A 17,522-nucleotide genomic window follows, 5' to 3' on the forward strand; every position below is an offset into this window, starting at 1 on the left:
AACCAGCTGACTGAGGGAAGGTAACTGACCTGATATCTCCAGCTGACCAGGGAAGGTAACTGACCTGATATCTCCAGCTGACCAGGGAAGGTAACTGACCTGATATCTCCAGCTGACCAGGGAAGGTAACTGACCTGATATCTCCAGCTGACCAGGGAAGGTAACTGACCTGATATCTCCAGCTGACTGACTGACCAGGGAAGGTAACTGACCTGATATCTCCAGCTGACCAGGGAAGGTAACTGACCTGATATCTCCAGCTGACCAGGGAAGGTAACTGACCTGACATCTCCAGCTGACTGCTGACCAGGAAAGGTAACTGACCTGATATCTCCAGACTGACCAGGGAAGGTAACTGACCTGATATCTCCAGGGAAGGTAACTGACTGACTCCAGACCAGGGAAGGTAACTGACCTGATATCTCCAGCTGACCAGGGAAGGTAACTGACCTGACATCTCCAGCTGACTGCTGATGGGAAGGTAACTGACCTGATATCTCCAGCTGACCAGGGAAGGTAACTGACCTGATATCTCCAGCTGACCAGGGAAGGTAACTGACCTGATATCTCCAGCTGACCAGGGAAGGTAACTGACCTGATATCTCCAGCTGACCAGGGAAGGTAACTGACCTGATATCTCCAGCTCGGGGCAGTGTGACTTTTTTCCGTTGGAAATGTATTCAGACCCCTTGACTTTTTCCACAAAAAAATTCAAGCTGCAGGGGTAGCCTAGTGGTTAGAACATTGGACTTGTAACCGGAAGGTTGCAACCCCCGAGCTGACAAGGTACAAATCTGTCGTTCTGCCCCTGAACAGGCAGTTAACCCACTGTTCCTAGGCCGTCATTGAAAATAAGAATTTGTTCTTAACTGACTTGCCTGGAAAGCTATACTGTTACACTGGCAATACTTAATACTTAAGAACATCCAATAGTCAAAGGTATATGAAATACAGATCGAATAGAGAGAAATAGTCCTATAATTCCTGTAATAACTACAACCTAAAACTTCTTACCTGGGAATATTGAAGACTCATGTTAAAAGGAACCACCAGCTTTCATATGTTCTCATGTTCTGAGCAAGGAACTGAAACGTTAGCTTTCTTACATGGCACATATTGCACTTTTACTTTCTTCTCCAACACTTTGTTTTTTCCTTATTTAAACCAAATTGAACACGTTTCATTATTTATTTGAGGCTAAATAGATTTTATTGATGTATTATATTAAGTTAAAAATAAGTGTTCATTCAGTATTGTTGTAATTGTCATTATTACAAATAGATAAATAAAAACCGTCCGATTAATCTATATCGCCTTTTTTGGGTCCTCCAATAATCGGTATCGGCGTTGAAAAATCATAATCGGTCGACATCTAGTTGACAGTGCATGTTAGATCAAAAACCAAGTCATGAGGTCGAAGGAATTCTCCGTAGAGGTCCGAGAGAGAATTTCTGCAACATCGAAAGCCCCCAAGAACACCGTGGCCTCCATCATTCTTAAATGGAAGAAGTTTGGAACCACCAAAACTCTTCCTAGAGCTGGTCGCCTGGCCAAACTGAGCAATAGGGGGAGAAGTTCCTTGGTCAGGGAGGTGAACAAGAACCCGATGGTCACTCTGACAGAGATCCAGAGTTCATCTGTGGAGATGGGAGATTCTTCCAGAAGGACAAAAGGCACCTAAAGGACTTTAACCATGACAAACAAGATTCTCTGGTCTGACGAAACCAAGATTGAACTCTTTTGCCTGAATGCCATGCGTCACATCTGGAGGACACCTGACACCTTCCCTACTGTGAAGCATGGTGGTGGCTGTGGGGATGTTTTTCAGGGACTGGGAGACTAGTCAGGATCGAGGGAAAGATGAACGGAGAAAAGTACAGAGAGAGCACACAGCCAAGACAACGCAGGAGTGGCTTCGGGACAAGTCTCAATGTCCTTGAGTGGCCCAGCCAGAACCCGGACTTTAACCCGATTGAACATCTCTGGAGAGACCTGAAAATAGCTGTGCAGCGACGCTCCCCACCCATCCTGACAGAGCTTGAGAGGATCTGCAGAGAAGAATGGGAGAAACTCCCCAAATACAGGTGTGCCAATAAGGCTATAATGTAACAAAATGTGGAAAAAGTACAGGGGTCTGAATACTTTCTGAATACACTGTATGAATGGAAGGTTTCCTTCAAACCATAAGAGGTCCTGTCAAAGTTATTGACTTGAAATTGATTTACCCTCAAGTGAGTCAACCAGTGAAATACTACTTGAGTATAAGTATTTGGTTTTAAATGTACTAAAGTATCAAAAGTATAAATAATTTCAAATTCCTTATTTTAAACAAACCAGATGTTTTTCTTGTTTTTGTTTAGCGGATAGCCAGGGACTTAAACATTTACAACAAATGATTTGTGTTTAGTGAGTCCTCCAGATCAGAGGTAGTAGGGATGACCAGGGATGTTCTCTGTTTAGTGAGTCCTCCAGATCAGAGGCAGTAGGGATGACCAGGGATGTTCTCTGTTTAGTGAGTCCTCCAGATCAGAGGCAGTAGGGATGACCAGGGATGTTCTCTATTTAGTGAGTCCTCCAGATCAGAGGTAGTAGGGATGACCAGGGATGTTCTCTGTTTAGTGAGTCCTCCAGATCAGAGGCAGTAGGGATGACCAGGGATGTTCTCTGTTTAGTGAGTCCTCCAGATCAGAGGCAGTAGGGATGACCAGGGATGTTCTCTGTTTAGTGAGTCCACCAGATCAGAGGCAGTAGGGATGACCAGGGATGTTCTCTGTTTAGTGAGTCCTCCAGATCAGAGGCAGTAGGGATGACCAGGGATGTTCTCTGTTTAGTGAGTCCTCCAGATCAGAGGCAGTAGGGATGACCAGGGATGTTCTCTGTTTAGTGAGTCCTCCAGATCAGAGGCAGTAGGGATGACCAGGGATGTTCTCTATTTAGTGAGTCCTCCAGATCAGAGGTAGTAGGGATGACCAGGGATGTTCTCTGTTTAGTGAGTCCTCCAGATCAGAGGCAGTAGGGATGACCAGGGATGTTCTCTGTTTAGTGAGTCCTCCAGATCAGAGGCAGTAGGGGTGACCAGGGATGTTCTCTGTTTAGTGAGTCCACCAGATCAGAGGCAGTAGGGATGACCAGGGATGTTCTCTGTTTAGTGAGTCCTCCAGATCAGAGGCAGTAGGGATGACCAAGGATGTTCTCTGTTTAGTGAGTCCTCCAGATCAGAGGCAGTAGAGATGACCAGGGATGTTCTCTGTTTAGTGAGTCCTCCAGATCAGAGGCAGTAGGGATGACCAGGGATGTTCTCTGTTTAGTGAGTCCTCCAGATCAGAGGCAGTAGGGATGACCAGGGATGTTCTCTGTTTAGTGAGTCCTCCAGATCAGAGGCAGTAGGGATGACCAGGGATGTTCTCTGTTTAGTGAGTCCTCCAGATCAGAGGTAGTAGGGATGATCAGGGATGTTCTCTGTTTAGTGAGTCCTCCAGATCAGAGGCAGTAGGGATGACCAGGGATGTTCTGTTTAGTGAGTCCTCCAGATCAGAGGTAGCAGGGATGACCAGGGATGTTCTCTGTTTAGTGAGTCCTCCAGATCAGAGGCAGTAGGGATGACCAGGGATGTTCTCTGTTTAGTGAGTCTTCCAGATCAGAGGTAGTAGGGATGACCAGGGATGTTCTCTGTTTAGTGAGTCTTCCAGATCAGAGGCAGTAGGGATGACCAGGGATGTTCTCTGTTTAGTGAGTCTTCCAGATCAGAGGTAGTAGGGATGACCAGGGATGTTCTCTGTTTAGTGAGTCTTCCAGATCAGAGGTAGTAGGGATGACCATGGAAGTTATTTTGTGTGTGTCAATTGGACCATTGTCCTTCTAAAGCATTCAAAATGTAACAAGTACTTTTGGCTGTCAGGGAAAATGTATGGAGTGAAAAGTACATTATTTTCTTTAGGAATGTGGTGATGTAAAAGTTGTGAAATATTAACGGTGAGGTACAGATACTACCTAAAGATGGAATCCACAGTCTATGAAAAATGGCGCCACCACCGTTGTTATTGTTTGTGTTGCCGAGCAACAAAGGAAGGGCCTGCAGCGGGGGGGGGGGCATTGCTGTGCATATTGTGCTCTTTTTATCGTGCTTAGATGTCTTTTTTTTTCTTTTTTTTCACCTTTATTTAACCAGGTAGGCTAGTTGAGAACACCTTTATTTAACCAGGTAGGCTAGTTGAGAACACCTTTATTTAACCAGGTAGGCTAGTTGAGAACACCTTTATTTAACCAGGTAGGCTAGTTGAGAACACCTTTATTTCACCAGGTAGGCTAGTTGAGAACACCTTTATTTAACCAGGTAGGCTAGTTGAGAACACCTTTATTTCACCAGGTAGGCTAGTTGAGAACACCTTTATTTAACCAGGTAGGCTAGTTGAGAACACCTTTATTTCACCAGGTAGGCTAGTTGAGAACACCTTTATTTAACCAGGTAGGCTAGTTGAGAACACCTTTATTTAACCAAGTAGGCTAGTTGAGAACACCTTTATTTAACCAGGTAGGCTAGTTGAGAACACCTTTATTTCACCAGGTAGGCCAGTTGAGAACACCTTTATTTCACCAGGTAGGCTAGTTGAGAACACCTTTATTTCACCAGGTAGGCTAGTTGAGAACACCTTTATTTCACCAGGTAGGCTAGTTGAGAACACCTTTATTTAACCAGGTAGGCCAGTTGAGAACACCTTTATTTAACCAGGTAGGCTAGTTGAGAACACCTTTATTTAACCAGGTAGGCCAGTTGAGAACACCTTTATTTCACCAGGTAGGCTAGTTGAGAACACCTTTATTTAACCAGGTAGGCTAGTTGAGAACACCTTTATTTAACCAGGTAGGCTAGTTGAGAACACCTTTATTTCACCAGGTAGGCTAGTTGAGAACACCTTTATTTAACCAGGTAGGCTAGTTGAGAACACCTTTATTTAACCAGGTAGGCTAGTGGAGAACACCTTTATTTAACCAGGTAGGCTAGTTGAGAACACCTTTATTTAACCAGGTAGGCTAGTTGAGAACACCTTTATTTAACCAGGTAGGCTAGTTGAGAACACCTTTATTTCACCAGGTAGGCCAGTTGAGAACACCTTTATTTCACCAGGTAGGCTAGTTGAGAACACCTTTATTTCACCAGGTAGGCTAGTTGAGAACACCTTTATTTAACCAGGTAGGCTAGTTGAGAACACCTTTATTTCACCAGGTAGGCCAGTTGAGAACACCTTTATTTAACCAGGTAGGCTAGTTGAGAACACCTTTATTTAACCAGGTAGGCCAGTTGAGAACACCTTTATTTCACCAGGTAGGCTAGTTGAGAACACCTTTATTTAACCAGGTAGGCTAGTTGAGAACACCTTTATTTAACCAGGTAGGCTAGTTGAGAACACCTTTATTTCACCAGGTAGGCTAGTTGAGAACACCTTTATTTAACCAGGTAGGCTAGTTGAGAACACCTTTATTTAACCAGGTAGGCTAGTTGAGAACACCTTTATTTAACCAGGTAGGCTAGTTGAGAACACCTTTATTTAACCAGGTAGGCTAGTTGAGAACAAGTTCTCATTTACAATTGCGACCTGGCCAAGATAAAGCAAGGCAGTTCGACAGATACAACGACACAGAGTTACACATGGAGTAAAACAAACATACAGTCAATAATACAGTATAAACAAGTCTATATACGATGTCTGAGGGAGAAATCAAACTGTTTGTTGTCTGCGTTAACTCCTTTGTTGTAATATCGTAAATTTAATGTGGTTGATTCACCATTTAAGGATTCCAGCTCGAAGTGGTTCTTCAAAGTATTTTAACTTAGTTACTTTACACCTCTGGAAAAATGAATTTTTAGTGGTGATGATCAAGCTGACTTGCTACGTGGTTGGTTTTCTCTTAGTTTTAGCAGGAGGCCAAAGACATCTCCTGGTGGCTGGTGGTCCAACATATAGGAGTGTTTCTCCGGTTGCACTCAGACATCTTCCTGTTAGGACCTATGCTGCCGTGAAGTAAGTCATTACACACCACACACACACACACACACACACACACACACACACACACACACACACACACACACACACACACACACACACACACACACACACACACACACACACACACACACACACACACACACACACATCGAATGTTCTCCGTTCACAGAGTCAGGTGGAACATAAAACGTGTCGTTTGCTGAATGAGCATTTACACACAGGCAGGCATACATTTATCTTAGACATTATTATTCACCATCAGACCAAAAAAAAACACAAACATATTTCATCTCTACAGGGAGTCCATTGAGATGAAACATCTATTTTTACAAGAGCACCCTGTATACAGTCGTGTACATTTTTGAGAATTACGCATATTTATTTCCACAAAGTTTGCTGCTTCAGTGTCTTTAGATATTTTTGTCAGATGTTACTATGGAATACTGAAGTATAATTACAAGCATTTCATAAGTGTCAAAGGCTTTTATTGACGATTACATGAAGTTCATGCAAAGAGTCAATATTTGCAGTGTTGACCCTTCTTTTTCAAGACCTCTGCAATCCGCCCTGGCATGCTGTCAATTAACTTCTGGGCCACATCCTGACTGATGGAAGCCCATTCCTGCATAATCAATGCTTGGAGTTTGTCAGAATTTGTGGGTTTTTGTTTGTCCACCCGCCTCTTGAGGATTGACCACAAGTTCTCAATGGGATTAAGGTCTGGGGAGTTTCCTGGCCATGGACCCAAAATATCGATGTTTTGTTCCATGAGCCACTTAGTTATCACGTTTGCCTTATGGCAAGGTGCTCCATCATGCTGGAAAAGCCATTGTTCGTCACCAAACTGTTCCTGGATGGTGGGGAGATGTTGCTCTCGGAGGATGTGTTGGTACCATTCTTTATTCATGGCTGTGTTCTTAGGCAAAATTGTGAGTGAGCCCAGTCCCTTGGCTGAGAAGCAACCCCACACATGAATGGTCTCAGGATGCTTTACTGTTGGCATGACACAGGACTGATGGTAGCGCTCACCTTGTCTTCTCAGGACAAGCTTTTTCCGGATGTTCCAAACAATCGGAAAGGGGATTCATCAGAGAAAATGACTTTACCCCAGTCCTCAGCAGTCCAATCCCTGTACCTTTTGCAGAATATCAGTCTGTCCCTGATGTTTTTCCTGGAGAGAAGTGGCTTCTTTGCTGCCCTTCTTGACACCAGGCCATCCTCCAAACGTCTTTGCCTCACTGTACGTGCAGATGCACTCACACCTGCCTGCTGCCATTCCTGAGCAAGCTCTGTACTGGTGGTGCCCCGATCCTGCAGCTGAATCAACTTTAGGAGACGGTCCTGGCGCTTGCTGGACTTTCTTGGGCTCCCTGAAGCCTTCTTCACAACAATTGAACCGCTCTCCTTGAAGTTCTTGATGATCCGATAAATGGTTGATTTAGGTGCAATCTTACTGGCAGCAATATCCTTGCCTGTGAAGCCCTTTTTGTGCAAAGCAATGATGACGGCACATGTTTCCTTGCAGGTAACCATGGTTGACAGAGGAAGAACAGTGATTCCAAGCACCACCCTCCCTTAGAAGCTTCCAGTCTGTTATTCGAACTCAATCAGCATGACAGTGATCTCCAGCCTTGTCCTCGTCAACACTCACACCTGTGTTAACGAGACAATCACTGACATGTTGTCAGCTGGTACTTTTGTGGCAGGGTTGAAATGCAGTGGAAATGTTTTTTGGGGGGATTCAATTAATTTGCATGGCAAAGAGGGACTTTGCAATTATTTGCAATTCATCTGATCACTCTTCATAACATTCTGGAGTATATGCAAATTGCCATTATACAAACTGAGGCAGCAGACTGAAAATGTATATTTGTGTCATTCTCAAAACTTTTGGCCACGACTGTACATTACAATTCAAACAGAATAATAAAACTTGTGTATAAAACATTATAATTCATCACACAATATACCAAAATTAACATATTTAATAAAAACATATTTTTCTCTCTACAGGACATTTAAAAAAGACAAAAAAGATGCGAAAGAGAAAGAAGAGAAGAGAGAGTGGAAGCCTATAGACAACACAGGTCGTCACAAACCGTACGGGCTGACCGCGTGGGCGCCGGTGGATGACGTGTACGTGACCAGGTTCTACCCCAAGCCGGTGTACGAGACCGCGGTGGCCGTGGACATGCTGAAGGGTTTCCAGACGCTGGACTACACAACTACGGACCAGCCTGTTTATATCAACCTCAAGTTGGACATGAAGCTGGAGAAAAAGGTAAAATAGAACAGAGAAAATAAATGCTGTCACCTCGCTTTTTAAGCTAACACTGTTCATGAACAGTGTTAGTTAGTTTCCCTTTATTTAACGAGGCAAGTCAGTTAAGAACAAATTCTTATTTACAATGACGGCCTAGGAACAGTGGGTTAACAGAACGTCAGATTAGTACCTTGTCAGCTCGGGGGTTTGAACTTGCAACCTTCCAGTTAGAAGTCAGCCGCTCTAACCACTAGGCTACCCTTCCTCCTCTACACTCTAACCACTAGGCTACTCTTCCTCCTCTACACTCTAACAACTAGGCTAGCCCCGTGGTTAGAGTGCAGAGAGGAGGCAGGGTCCTACACTCTAACAACTAGGGTAGCCTAGTGGTTCTAGTGTAACCACTAGGCTACCCTAGCCGCCTAGAGTCTAACCACTAGGGTACCCTGCCTCCTCTACACTCTAACGACAGGCTACCCTGCCACCTCTACACTCTAACCAGGGTAGCCTAGGCTACCCTGCCGCAGGGTACACTGGTAACCACTAGGGGTACCCTGCCGCCTTAGAGTGTAACCACTAGGCTAGCCTGTGGTTAGAGTGCCTGGCAGGGTAACCACTGGCTACCCTGCCTCAGGGTAGACTGGTGGTTAGACCTAACGTTAGAGCTACCCTGCCAGGGTAGACTCTAACCAGGCAGGGTAGACTCTAGTGGTTAACCACTAGAGGAGGCAGGGTAGACTAGTCTAACCACTAGAGGAGGCAGGCTAGACCCTGCCTCCTCTACACTGGTTAACGAGGAGGCAGGGTAGACTAGCCTCCTTAGAGTCTAACCACAGGCTACCCTGCCGCCTCTAGAGTGTAACCACTAGGCTACCCTGCCGCCTGCAGACTCAGGGTAACCACTAGGTGTAGAGGCGGCAGGGTAGCCTCCTGGTTAGACTAACCACTAGGCTAGCCTGCCTCCTCTACACTCTAACCAGGGTAGACTAGTGGTTGCCTGTAGAGGAGGCAACCACTAGACTAGTGGTTAGAGTGTAGAGGAGGCAGGGTAACCACTGGCTACCCTGCCGCCTCTACACTCTAACCACTAGGCTACCCTGCCGCCTCTACACTCTAACCACTAGGCTACCCTGCCTCCTCTACACTCTAACCACTAGGCTACCCTGCCTCCTCTACACTCTAACCACTAGGCTACCCTGCCGCCTCTACACTCTAACCACTAGGCTACACTCTAACCACTAGGCTACCCTGCCTCCTCTACACTAACCACTAGGCTACCCTGCCTCCTCTACACTCTAACCACTAGGCTACCCTGCCGCCTCTACACTCTAACCACTAGGCTACCCTGCCACCTCTACACTCTAACCACTAGGCTACCCTGCCTCCTCTACACTCTAACCACTAGGCTACCCTGCCTCCTCTACACTCTAACCACTAGGCTACCCTTCCTCCTCTACACTCTAACCACTAGGCTACCCTGCCTCCTCTACACTCTAACCACTAGGCTACCCTGCCGCCTCTACACTCTAACCACTAGGCTACCCTGCCTCCTCTACACTCTAACCACTAGGCTACCCTGCCACCTCTACACTCTAACCACTAGGCTACCCTGCCTCCTCTACACTCTAACCACTAGGCTACCCTGCCTCCTCTACACTCTAACCACTAGGCTACCCTTCCTCCTCTACACTCTAACCACTAGGCTACCCTGCCTCCTCTACACTCTAACCACTAGGCTACCCTGCCGCCTCTACACTCTAACCACTAGGCTACCCTGCCGCCTCTACACTCTAACCACTAGGCTACCCTGCCGCCTCTACACTCTAACCACCTGGCCACGTGTAGCAGATCAAGACTGAAGATGTGAAGATCCTGTGAAGATGTGAAGATCCTGTAGAAATGCTGAGGGTTATGGAGTCAAAGCCCAGGTGTTGATCCTGTAGAAATGGAGGGTTATGGAGTCAAAGCCCAGGTGTTGATCCTGTAGTAATGGAGGGTTATGGAGTCAAAGCCCAGGTGTTGATCCTGTAGAAATGGAGGGTTATGGAGTCAAAGCCCAGGTGTTGATCCTGTAGAAATGCTGAGGGTTATGGAGTCAAAGCCCGGGTGTTGATCCTGTAGAAATGCTGAGGGTTATATGGAGTCAAAGCCCAGGTGTTGATCCTGTATAAATGGAGGGTTATGGAGTCAAAGCCCAGGTGTTGATCCTGTAGAAATGGAGGGTTATGGAGTCAAAGCCCAGGTGTTGATCCTGTATAAATGCTGAGGGTTATGGAGTCAAAGCCCAGGTGTTGATCCTGTATAAATGCTGAGGGTTATATGGAGTCAAAGCCCAGGTGTTGATCCTGTAGAAATGGAGGGTTATGGAGTCAAAGCCCAGGTGTTGATCCTGTAGAAATGGAGGGTTATGGAGTCAAAGCCCAGGTGTTGATCCTGTAGTAATGGAGGGTTATGGAGTCAAAGCCCAGGTGTTGATCCTGTAGAAATGCTGAGGGTTATGGAGTCAAAGCCCAGGTGTTGATCCTGTATAAATGCTGAGGGTTATATGGAGTCAAAGCCCAGGTGTTGATCCTGTAGAAATGGAGGGTTATGGAGTCAAAGCCCAGGTGTTGATCCTGTAGAAATGGAGGGTTATGGAGTCAAAGCCCAGGTGTTGATCCTGTAGAAATGGAGGGTTATGGAGTCAAAGCCCAGGTGTTGATCCTGTAGAAATGGAGGGTTATGGAGTCAAAGCCCAGGTGTTGATCCTGTAGAAATGGAGGGTTATGGAGTCAAAGCCCAGGTGTTGATCCTGTAGAAATGGAGGGTTATGGAGTCAAAGCCCAGGTGTTGATCCTGTAGTAATGGAGGGTTATGGAGTCAAAGCCCAGGTGTTGATCCTGTAGAAATGCTGAGGGTTATGGAGTCAAAGCCCAGGTGTTGATCCTGTAGAAATGGAGGGTTATGGAGTCAAAGCCCAGGTGTTGATCCTGTAGTAATGGAGGGTTATGGAGTCAAAGCCCAGGTGTTGATCCTGTAGAAATGCTGAGGGTTATGGAGTCAAAGCCCGGGTGTTGATCCTGTAGAAATGCTGAGGGTTATATGGAGTCAAAGCCCAGGTGTTGATCCTGTATAAATGGAGGGTTATGGAGTCAAAGCCCAGGTGTTGATCCTGTAGAAATGGAGGGTTATGGAGTCAAAGCCCAGGTGTTGATCCTGTATAAATGCTGAGGGTTATGGAGTCAAAGCCCAGGTGTTGATCCTGTATAAATGCTGAGGGTTATATGGAGTCAAAGCCCAGGTGTTGATCCTGTAGAAATGGAGGGTTATGGAGTCAAAGCCCAGGTGTTGATCCTGTAGAAATGGAGGGTTATGGAGTCAAAGCCCAGGTGTTGATCCTGTAGTAAATGGAGGGTTATGGAGTCAAAGCCCAGGTGTTGATCCTGTAGAAATGCTGAGGGTTATGGAGTCAAAGCCCAGGTGTTGATCCTGTATAAATGCTGAGGGTTATGGAGTCAAAGCCCAGGTGTTGATCCTGTAGAAATGGAGGGTTATGGAGTCAAAGCCCAGGTGTTGATCCTGTAGAAATGGAGGGTTATGGAGTCAAAGCCCAGGTGTTGATCCTGTAGAAATGGAGGGTTATGGAGTCAAAGCCCAGGTGTTGATCCTGTAGAAATGGAGGGTTATGGAGTCAAAGCCCAGGTGTTGATCCTGTAGAAATGGAGGGTTATGGAGTCAAAGCCCAGGTGTTGATCCTGTAGAAATGGAGGGTTATGGAGTCAAAGCCCAGGTGTTGATCCTGTAGTAATGGAGGGTTATGGAGTCAAAGCCCAGGTGTTGATCCTGTAGAAATGCTGAGGGTTATGGAGTCAAAGCCCAGGTGTTGATCCTGTAGAAATGGAGGGTTATGGAGTCAAAGCCCAGGTGTTGATCCTGTAGTAATGGAGGGTTATGGAGTCAAAGCCCAGGTGTTGATCCTGTAGAAATGGAGGGTTATGGAGTCAAAGCCCAGGTGTTGATCCTGTAGAAATGCTGAGGGTTATGGAGTCAAAGCCCGGGTGTTGATCCTGTAGAAATGCTGAGGGTTATATGGAGTCAAAGCCCAGGTGTTGATCCTGTATAAATGGAGGGTTATGGAGTCAAAGCCCAGGTGTTGATCCTGTAGAAATGGAGGGTTATGGAGTCAAAGCCCAGGTGTTGATCCTGTATAAATGCTGAGGGTTATGGAGTCAAAGCCCAGGTGTTGATCCTGTATAAATGCTGAGGGTTATATGGAGTCAAAGCCCAGGTGTTGATCCTGTAGAAATGGAGGGTTATGGAGTCAAAGCCCAGGTGTTGATCCTGTAGAAATGGAGGGTTATGGAGTCAAAGCCCAGGTGTTGATCCTGTAGTAATGGAGGGTTATGGAGTCAAAGCCCAGGTGTTGATCCTGTAGAAATGCTGAGGGTTATGGAGTCAAAGCCCAGGTGTTGATCCTGTAGAAATGCTGAGGGTTATATGGAGTCAAAGCCCAGGTGTTGATCCTGTAGAAATGGAGGGTTATGGAGTCAAAGCCCAGGTGTTGATCCTGTAGAAATGCTGAGGGTTATGGAGTCAAAGCCCAGGTGTTGATCCTGTAGAAATGGAGGGTTATGGAGTCAAAGCCCAGGTGTTGATCCTGTAGAAATGGAGGGTTATGGAGTCAAAGCCCAGGTGTTGATCCTGTAGAAATGGAGGGTTATGGAGTCAAAGCCCAGGTGTTGATCCTGTAGAAATGGAGGGTTATGGAGTCAAAGCCCAGGTGTTGATCCTGTAGTAATGGAGGGTTATGGAGTCAAAGCCCAGGTGTTGATCCTGTAGAAATGCTGAGGGTTATGGAGTCAAAGCCCAGGTGTTGATCCTGTATAAATGCTGAGGGTTATATGGAGTCAAAGCCCAGGTGTTGATCCTGTAGAAATGGAGGGTTATGGAGTCAAAGCCCAGGTGTTGATCCTGTAGAAATGCTGAGGGTTATGGAGTCAAAGCCCAGGTGTTGATCCTGTAGAAATGGAGGGTTATGGAGTCAAAGCCCAGGTGTTGATCCTGTATAAATGCTGAGGGTTATGGAGTCAAAGCCCAGGTGTTGATCCTGTATAAATGCTGAGGGTTATATGGAGTCAAAGCCCAGGTGTTGATCCTGTAGAAATGGAGGGTTATGGAGTCAAAGCCCAGGTGTTGATCCTGTAGAAATGGAGGGTTATGGAGTCAAAGCCCAGGTGTTGATCCTGTAGAAATGGAGGGTTATGGAGTCAAAGCCCAGGTGTTGATCCTGTATAAATGCTGAGGGTTATGGAGTCAAAGCCCAGGTGTTGATCCTGTATAAATGCTGAGGGTTATATGGAGTCAAAGCCCAGGTGTTGATCCTGTAGAAATGGAGGGTTATGGAGTCAAAGCCCAGGTGTTGATCCTGTAGAAATGGAGGGTTATGGAGTCAAAGCCCAGGTGTTGATCCTGTAGAAATGCTGAGGGTTATATGGAGTCAAAGCCCAGGTGTTGATCCTGTAGAAATGGAGGGTTATGGAGTCAAAGCCCAGGTGTTGATCCTGTATAAATGCTGAGGGTTATGGAGTCAAAGCCCAGGTGTTGATCCTGTATAAATGCTGAGGGTTATATGGAGTCAAAGCCCAGGTGTTGATCCTGTAGAAATGGAGGGTTATGGAGTCAAAGCCCAGGTGTTGATCCTGTAGAAATGGAGGGTTATGGAGTCAAAGCCCAGGTGTTGATCCTGTAGAAATGCTGAGGGTTATATGGAGTCAAAGCCCAGGTGTTGATCCTGTAGAAATGGAGGGTTATGGAGTCAAAGCCCAGGTGTTGATCCTGTAGAAATGCTGAGGGTTATGGAGTCAAAGCCCAGGTGTTGATCCTGTAGAAATGCTGAGGGTTATGGAGTCAAAGCCCAGGTGTTGATCCTGTAGAAATGCTGAGGGAGACATGAAGCGGCCCTACATGCAAGAGTGAACAAAAACTCCTCCCAGTCGACTGATAGTCACAAGAAACGCCTACATGAAGTGGTTTCTGGGGCAACACAAGCTATTGAAGTGGTTTCTGGGGCAACACAAGCTATTGAAGTGGTTTCTGGGGGCAACACAAGCTATTGAAGTGGTTTCTGGGGCAACACAAGCTATTGAAGTGGTTTCTGGGGGCAACACAAGCTATTGAAGTGGTTTCTGGGGGCAACACAAGCTATTGAAGTGGTTTCTGGGGGCAACACAAGCTATTGAAGTGGTTTCTGGGGCAACACAAGCTATTGAAGTGGGTTGTACTCATTTTTTTCTGCACAAGGACATTTCATTTCTGTAGAATTTTGTTAGATAAATGGTTGCAAATATAATTAGAGTGTTATTTGTTGTATTCAGGGTACCTTTCTCTGTCAGTGTTGAAATGAAGATCACATATCCTAATGTCCAAAATGTCTATTTTATAAACTTTTCAGGAGTTGTACGTACTTCCTCACAGTACTGTATCATTAATACAAAAGTAAAAAAATGTGTGTAACAATCAGATTGAAATGCAGAATACATTCAGAGCCCCCGGAACTAAGATAAAACATTTCAACAGGGAGGAAAGATTTTAATAGTTGATTTAAAGAAGAGGTTGGGTTGTGTCTCAAATGCCACCCTGTTCCCTATATAGTGCACTACTTTCACCAGAGCCCTATGTCACCCTGTTCCCTATATAGTGCACTACTTTCACCAGAGCCCTATGTCACCCTGTTCCCTATATAGTGCACTACTTTCACCAGAGCCCTATGTCACCCTGTTCCCTATATAGTGTACTACTTTCACCAGGGCCCTATGGCACCCTGTTCCCTATATAGTGCACTACTTTCACCAGAGCCCTATGTCACCCTGTTCCCTATATAGTGTACTACTTTCACCAGGGCCCTATGGCATCCTGTTCCCTATATAGTGCACTACTGTTACCAGGGCCCTAAAGAATCTGTTCAAAAGTAGTGCACTACGTACTGGCTGGTGTGCCGTTTGGGAAGTACACTTTGTGTTGTCATGGTGACCTATGTCATGGAAGTCTAGGAAGGTAAATATTGTTTAGTCAAATCCAGATTTCTTCATCTGTTCCGCGCATATATATATATTTTTTTTAAATGTAGACTGACTTCACAGCTGCACAAAGATGTATTTTTGAAGATGTATATTTACCTGCTTGGTTTGAATCTTCTCTTCCAGAAAAAAGTGGATCCCTTTGTCAGCACGGTTCATTTGCCTCATCCATTCAAGACAGAAGTCAACAAAGTTGCGGTTTTCACAGAGGTAGATTATCTGACTGTCAACTACTGTTTATACTTGATCATCCCCCTTTCATCCTAACTAAATACATTATTAAATTGATAAATCTACTGTGTCTTCCTTGACGGACATTGCTGAGTTCCTCCTAAAGTAATTTTAAAAAATATATATTTTTAATCCGTCATTCTATTGAAATTATTTTTTGTTGAGCTGGCGGTGATTTATGAAAATACACGATCTGTATGTCAACTAGCATGTTTCAGTAATAAGAGGCTTCGAGGCTCCTCTGTGTGCCACAGTAAGGAAGTATCGCTAGCAACATCAAGGTCGTGGGTTCAATTCCCGCATTGCGCAAACAAAACATGTATGCAGTCACTGTACTGTAAGCCTCTGCTAAATGACATTATATCTCTATCATTTATTATACAGAGGGTGAATATCTGCTAAATGACATATTATCTCTATCATTTATTATACAGAGGGTGAATATCTGCTAAATGACATATTATCTCTATCATTTATTATACAGAGGGTGAATATCTGCTAAATGACATATCTCTATCATTTATTATACAGGGGGTGAATATCTGCTAAATGACATATCTCTATCATTTATTATACAGAGGGTGAATATCTGCTAAATGACATATTATCTCTATCATTTATTATACAGAGGGTGAATATCTGCTAAATGACATATCTCTATCATTTATTATACCTGGCAGGGGGTGAATTCTTAGTTAAAATAAACACACTTAACGTAACCTTCCATGACACTTGCACTTCACGGTGCTGTTTACAGCAGCTGTATCCTGCGCACATCACGAATCAACTGTGATTGGGAGTTACCTTCATAGACCCCCCCCATGTCAGGATAGGTCCCATGCATTGTGCTCATACGATATTACTGTGAAAATAAATGACACCGTATCTATTATGTCTATTTCTGTACAGAATCCTGATCAAGTTAAAGTAGCCCAGGAGAACGGAGCTGCGTTTGTGGGAGGGGCCGACCTTGTGCAGAAAGTGAGTTTCACAAGTCTGTCTGTCTCTCTGTGTCTCTGTCTCTCTCTCACTGCCCCCCCTACACACACAATAGTTTTAGTTAATGCCTCGACCCGTTGTCCTTAATGATTGTAGATCTTAGATGATGAAGTGGATGCAGATTTCTACGTAGCGGTCCCAGACATGATCTCCAAACTACTGCCGCTGAAGAACAAACTGCGCAAGAAGTTCCCGAAGAACAAGAGAGGTAGGTCACACTCCAGTAACCAACCAACCAATCAAATTGTATTTGCGTATATAGTCCTCTTTACGAATGTTCTTTACAGTAACCCGCCTTAAATCCCCCAAAGAGCAATCGGAAGCCCAGTGGCAAAGAAATTCCCTGGAAGAAAGAAACGTAGAGGAAATATTACCAAAAATACATACTGTAACAAATTGCCTGAATCGATGAGATTTCAATGATACATTTTAGTTTCTGACATTCATTTGTACCACAGTTATTTTATTTTATTTATTTTATTATCCTATGAACCTCTGCTAGTTTGATTTGTAGCCATCCTTAAATATCATTCATGTCAGCAAAAAACGTTTTTAAATCGAACACATTTCTCTAGAATAGGCTAACGTACTTATCGTAATGAACGCTGTCAACAAAATGCCTGCGGGTAAGTGGTCGGTATTTTCTGTTTTTAAGCCCCCCAGCTTTACTTGAGAGGAACCAGGCTCAGAGATGTAGTAGTTAGGAGTTGTAAGTCGCTCTGGATAAGAGCGTCTGCTAAATGACTTAAATGTAATGTAATGTAATGAGTACATGACAACCATATTTCTCTGTCTGTCTCTCTCCCTCTCTCTGTCTCTCTCGCTCTCTCTGTCTCTCGCTCTCTCTGTCTCTCGCTCTCTCTGTCTCTCGCTCTCTCTGTCTCTCGCTCTCTCTGTCTCTCGCTCTCTCTGTCTCTCGCTCTCTCTGTCTCTCGCTCTCTCTGTCTCTCGCTCTCTCTGTCTCTC

At 45.0% G+C, this 17,522-nt stretch overlaps 1 protein-coding gene across 1 annotated transcript in view; it reads left to right on the forward strand.

Moving 5' to 3' along the window:
• mrpl1 (mitochondrial ribosomal protein L1) overlaps nucleotides 1–17,522 on the forward strand; it is a 34,599-nt gene that overhangs the window by 7,738 nt on the left and 9,339 nt on the right. The window contains exons 2-6 of the mRNA XM_046348180.1: nucleotides 5,912–6,020; nucleotides 8,022–8,289; nucleotides 15,453–15,536; nucleotides 16,467–16,538; nucleotides 16,653–16,764. Of these exons, the coding sequence (XP_046204136.1) occupies nucleotides 5,912–6,020; nucleotides 8,022–8,289; nucleotides 15,453–15,536; nucleotides 16,467–16,538; nucleotides 16,653–16,764 (645 nt within the window). The remainder of the gene's footprint in view (nucleotides 1–5,911; nucleotides 6,021–8,021; nucleotides 8,290–15,452; nucleotides 15,537–16,466; nucleotides 16,539–16,652; nucleotides 16,765–17,522) is intronic.

Source organism: Oncorhynchus gorbuscha, linkage group LG04, assembly GCF_021184085.1.
Source record: "Oncorhynchus gorbuscha isolate QuinsamMale2020 ecotype Even-year linkage group LG04, OgorEven_v1.0, whole genome shotgun sequence".
NCBI lineage: Eukaryota > Metazoa > Chordata > Actinopteri > Salmoniformes > Salmonidae > Oncorhynchus > Oncorhynchus gorbuscha.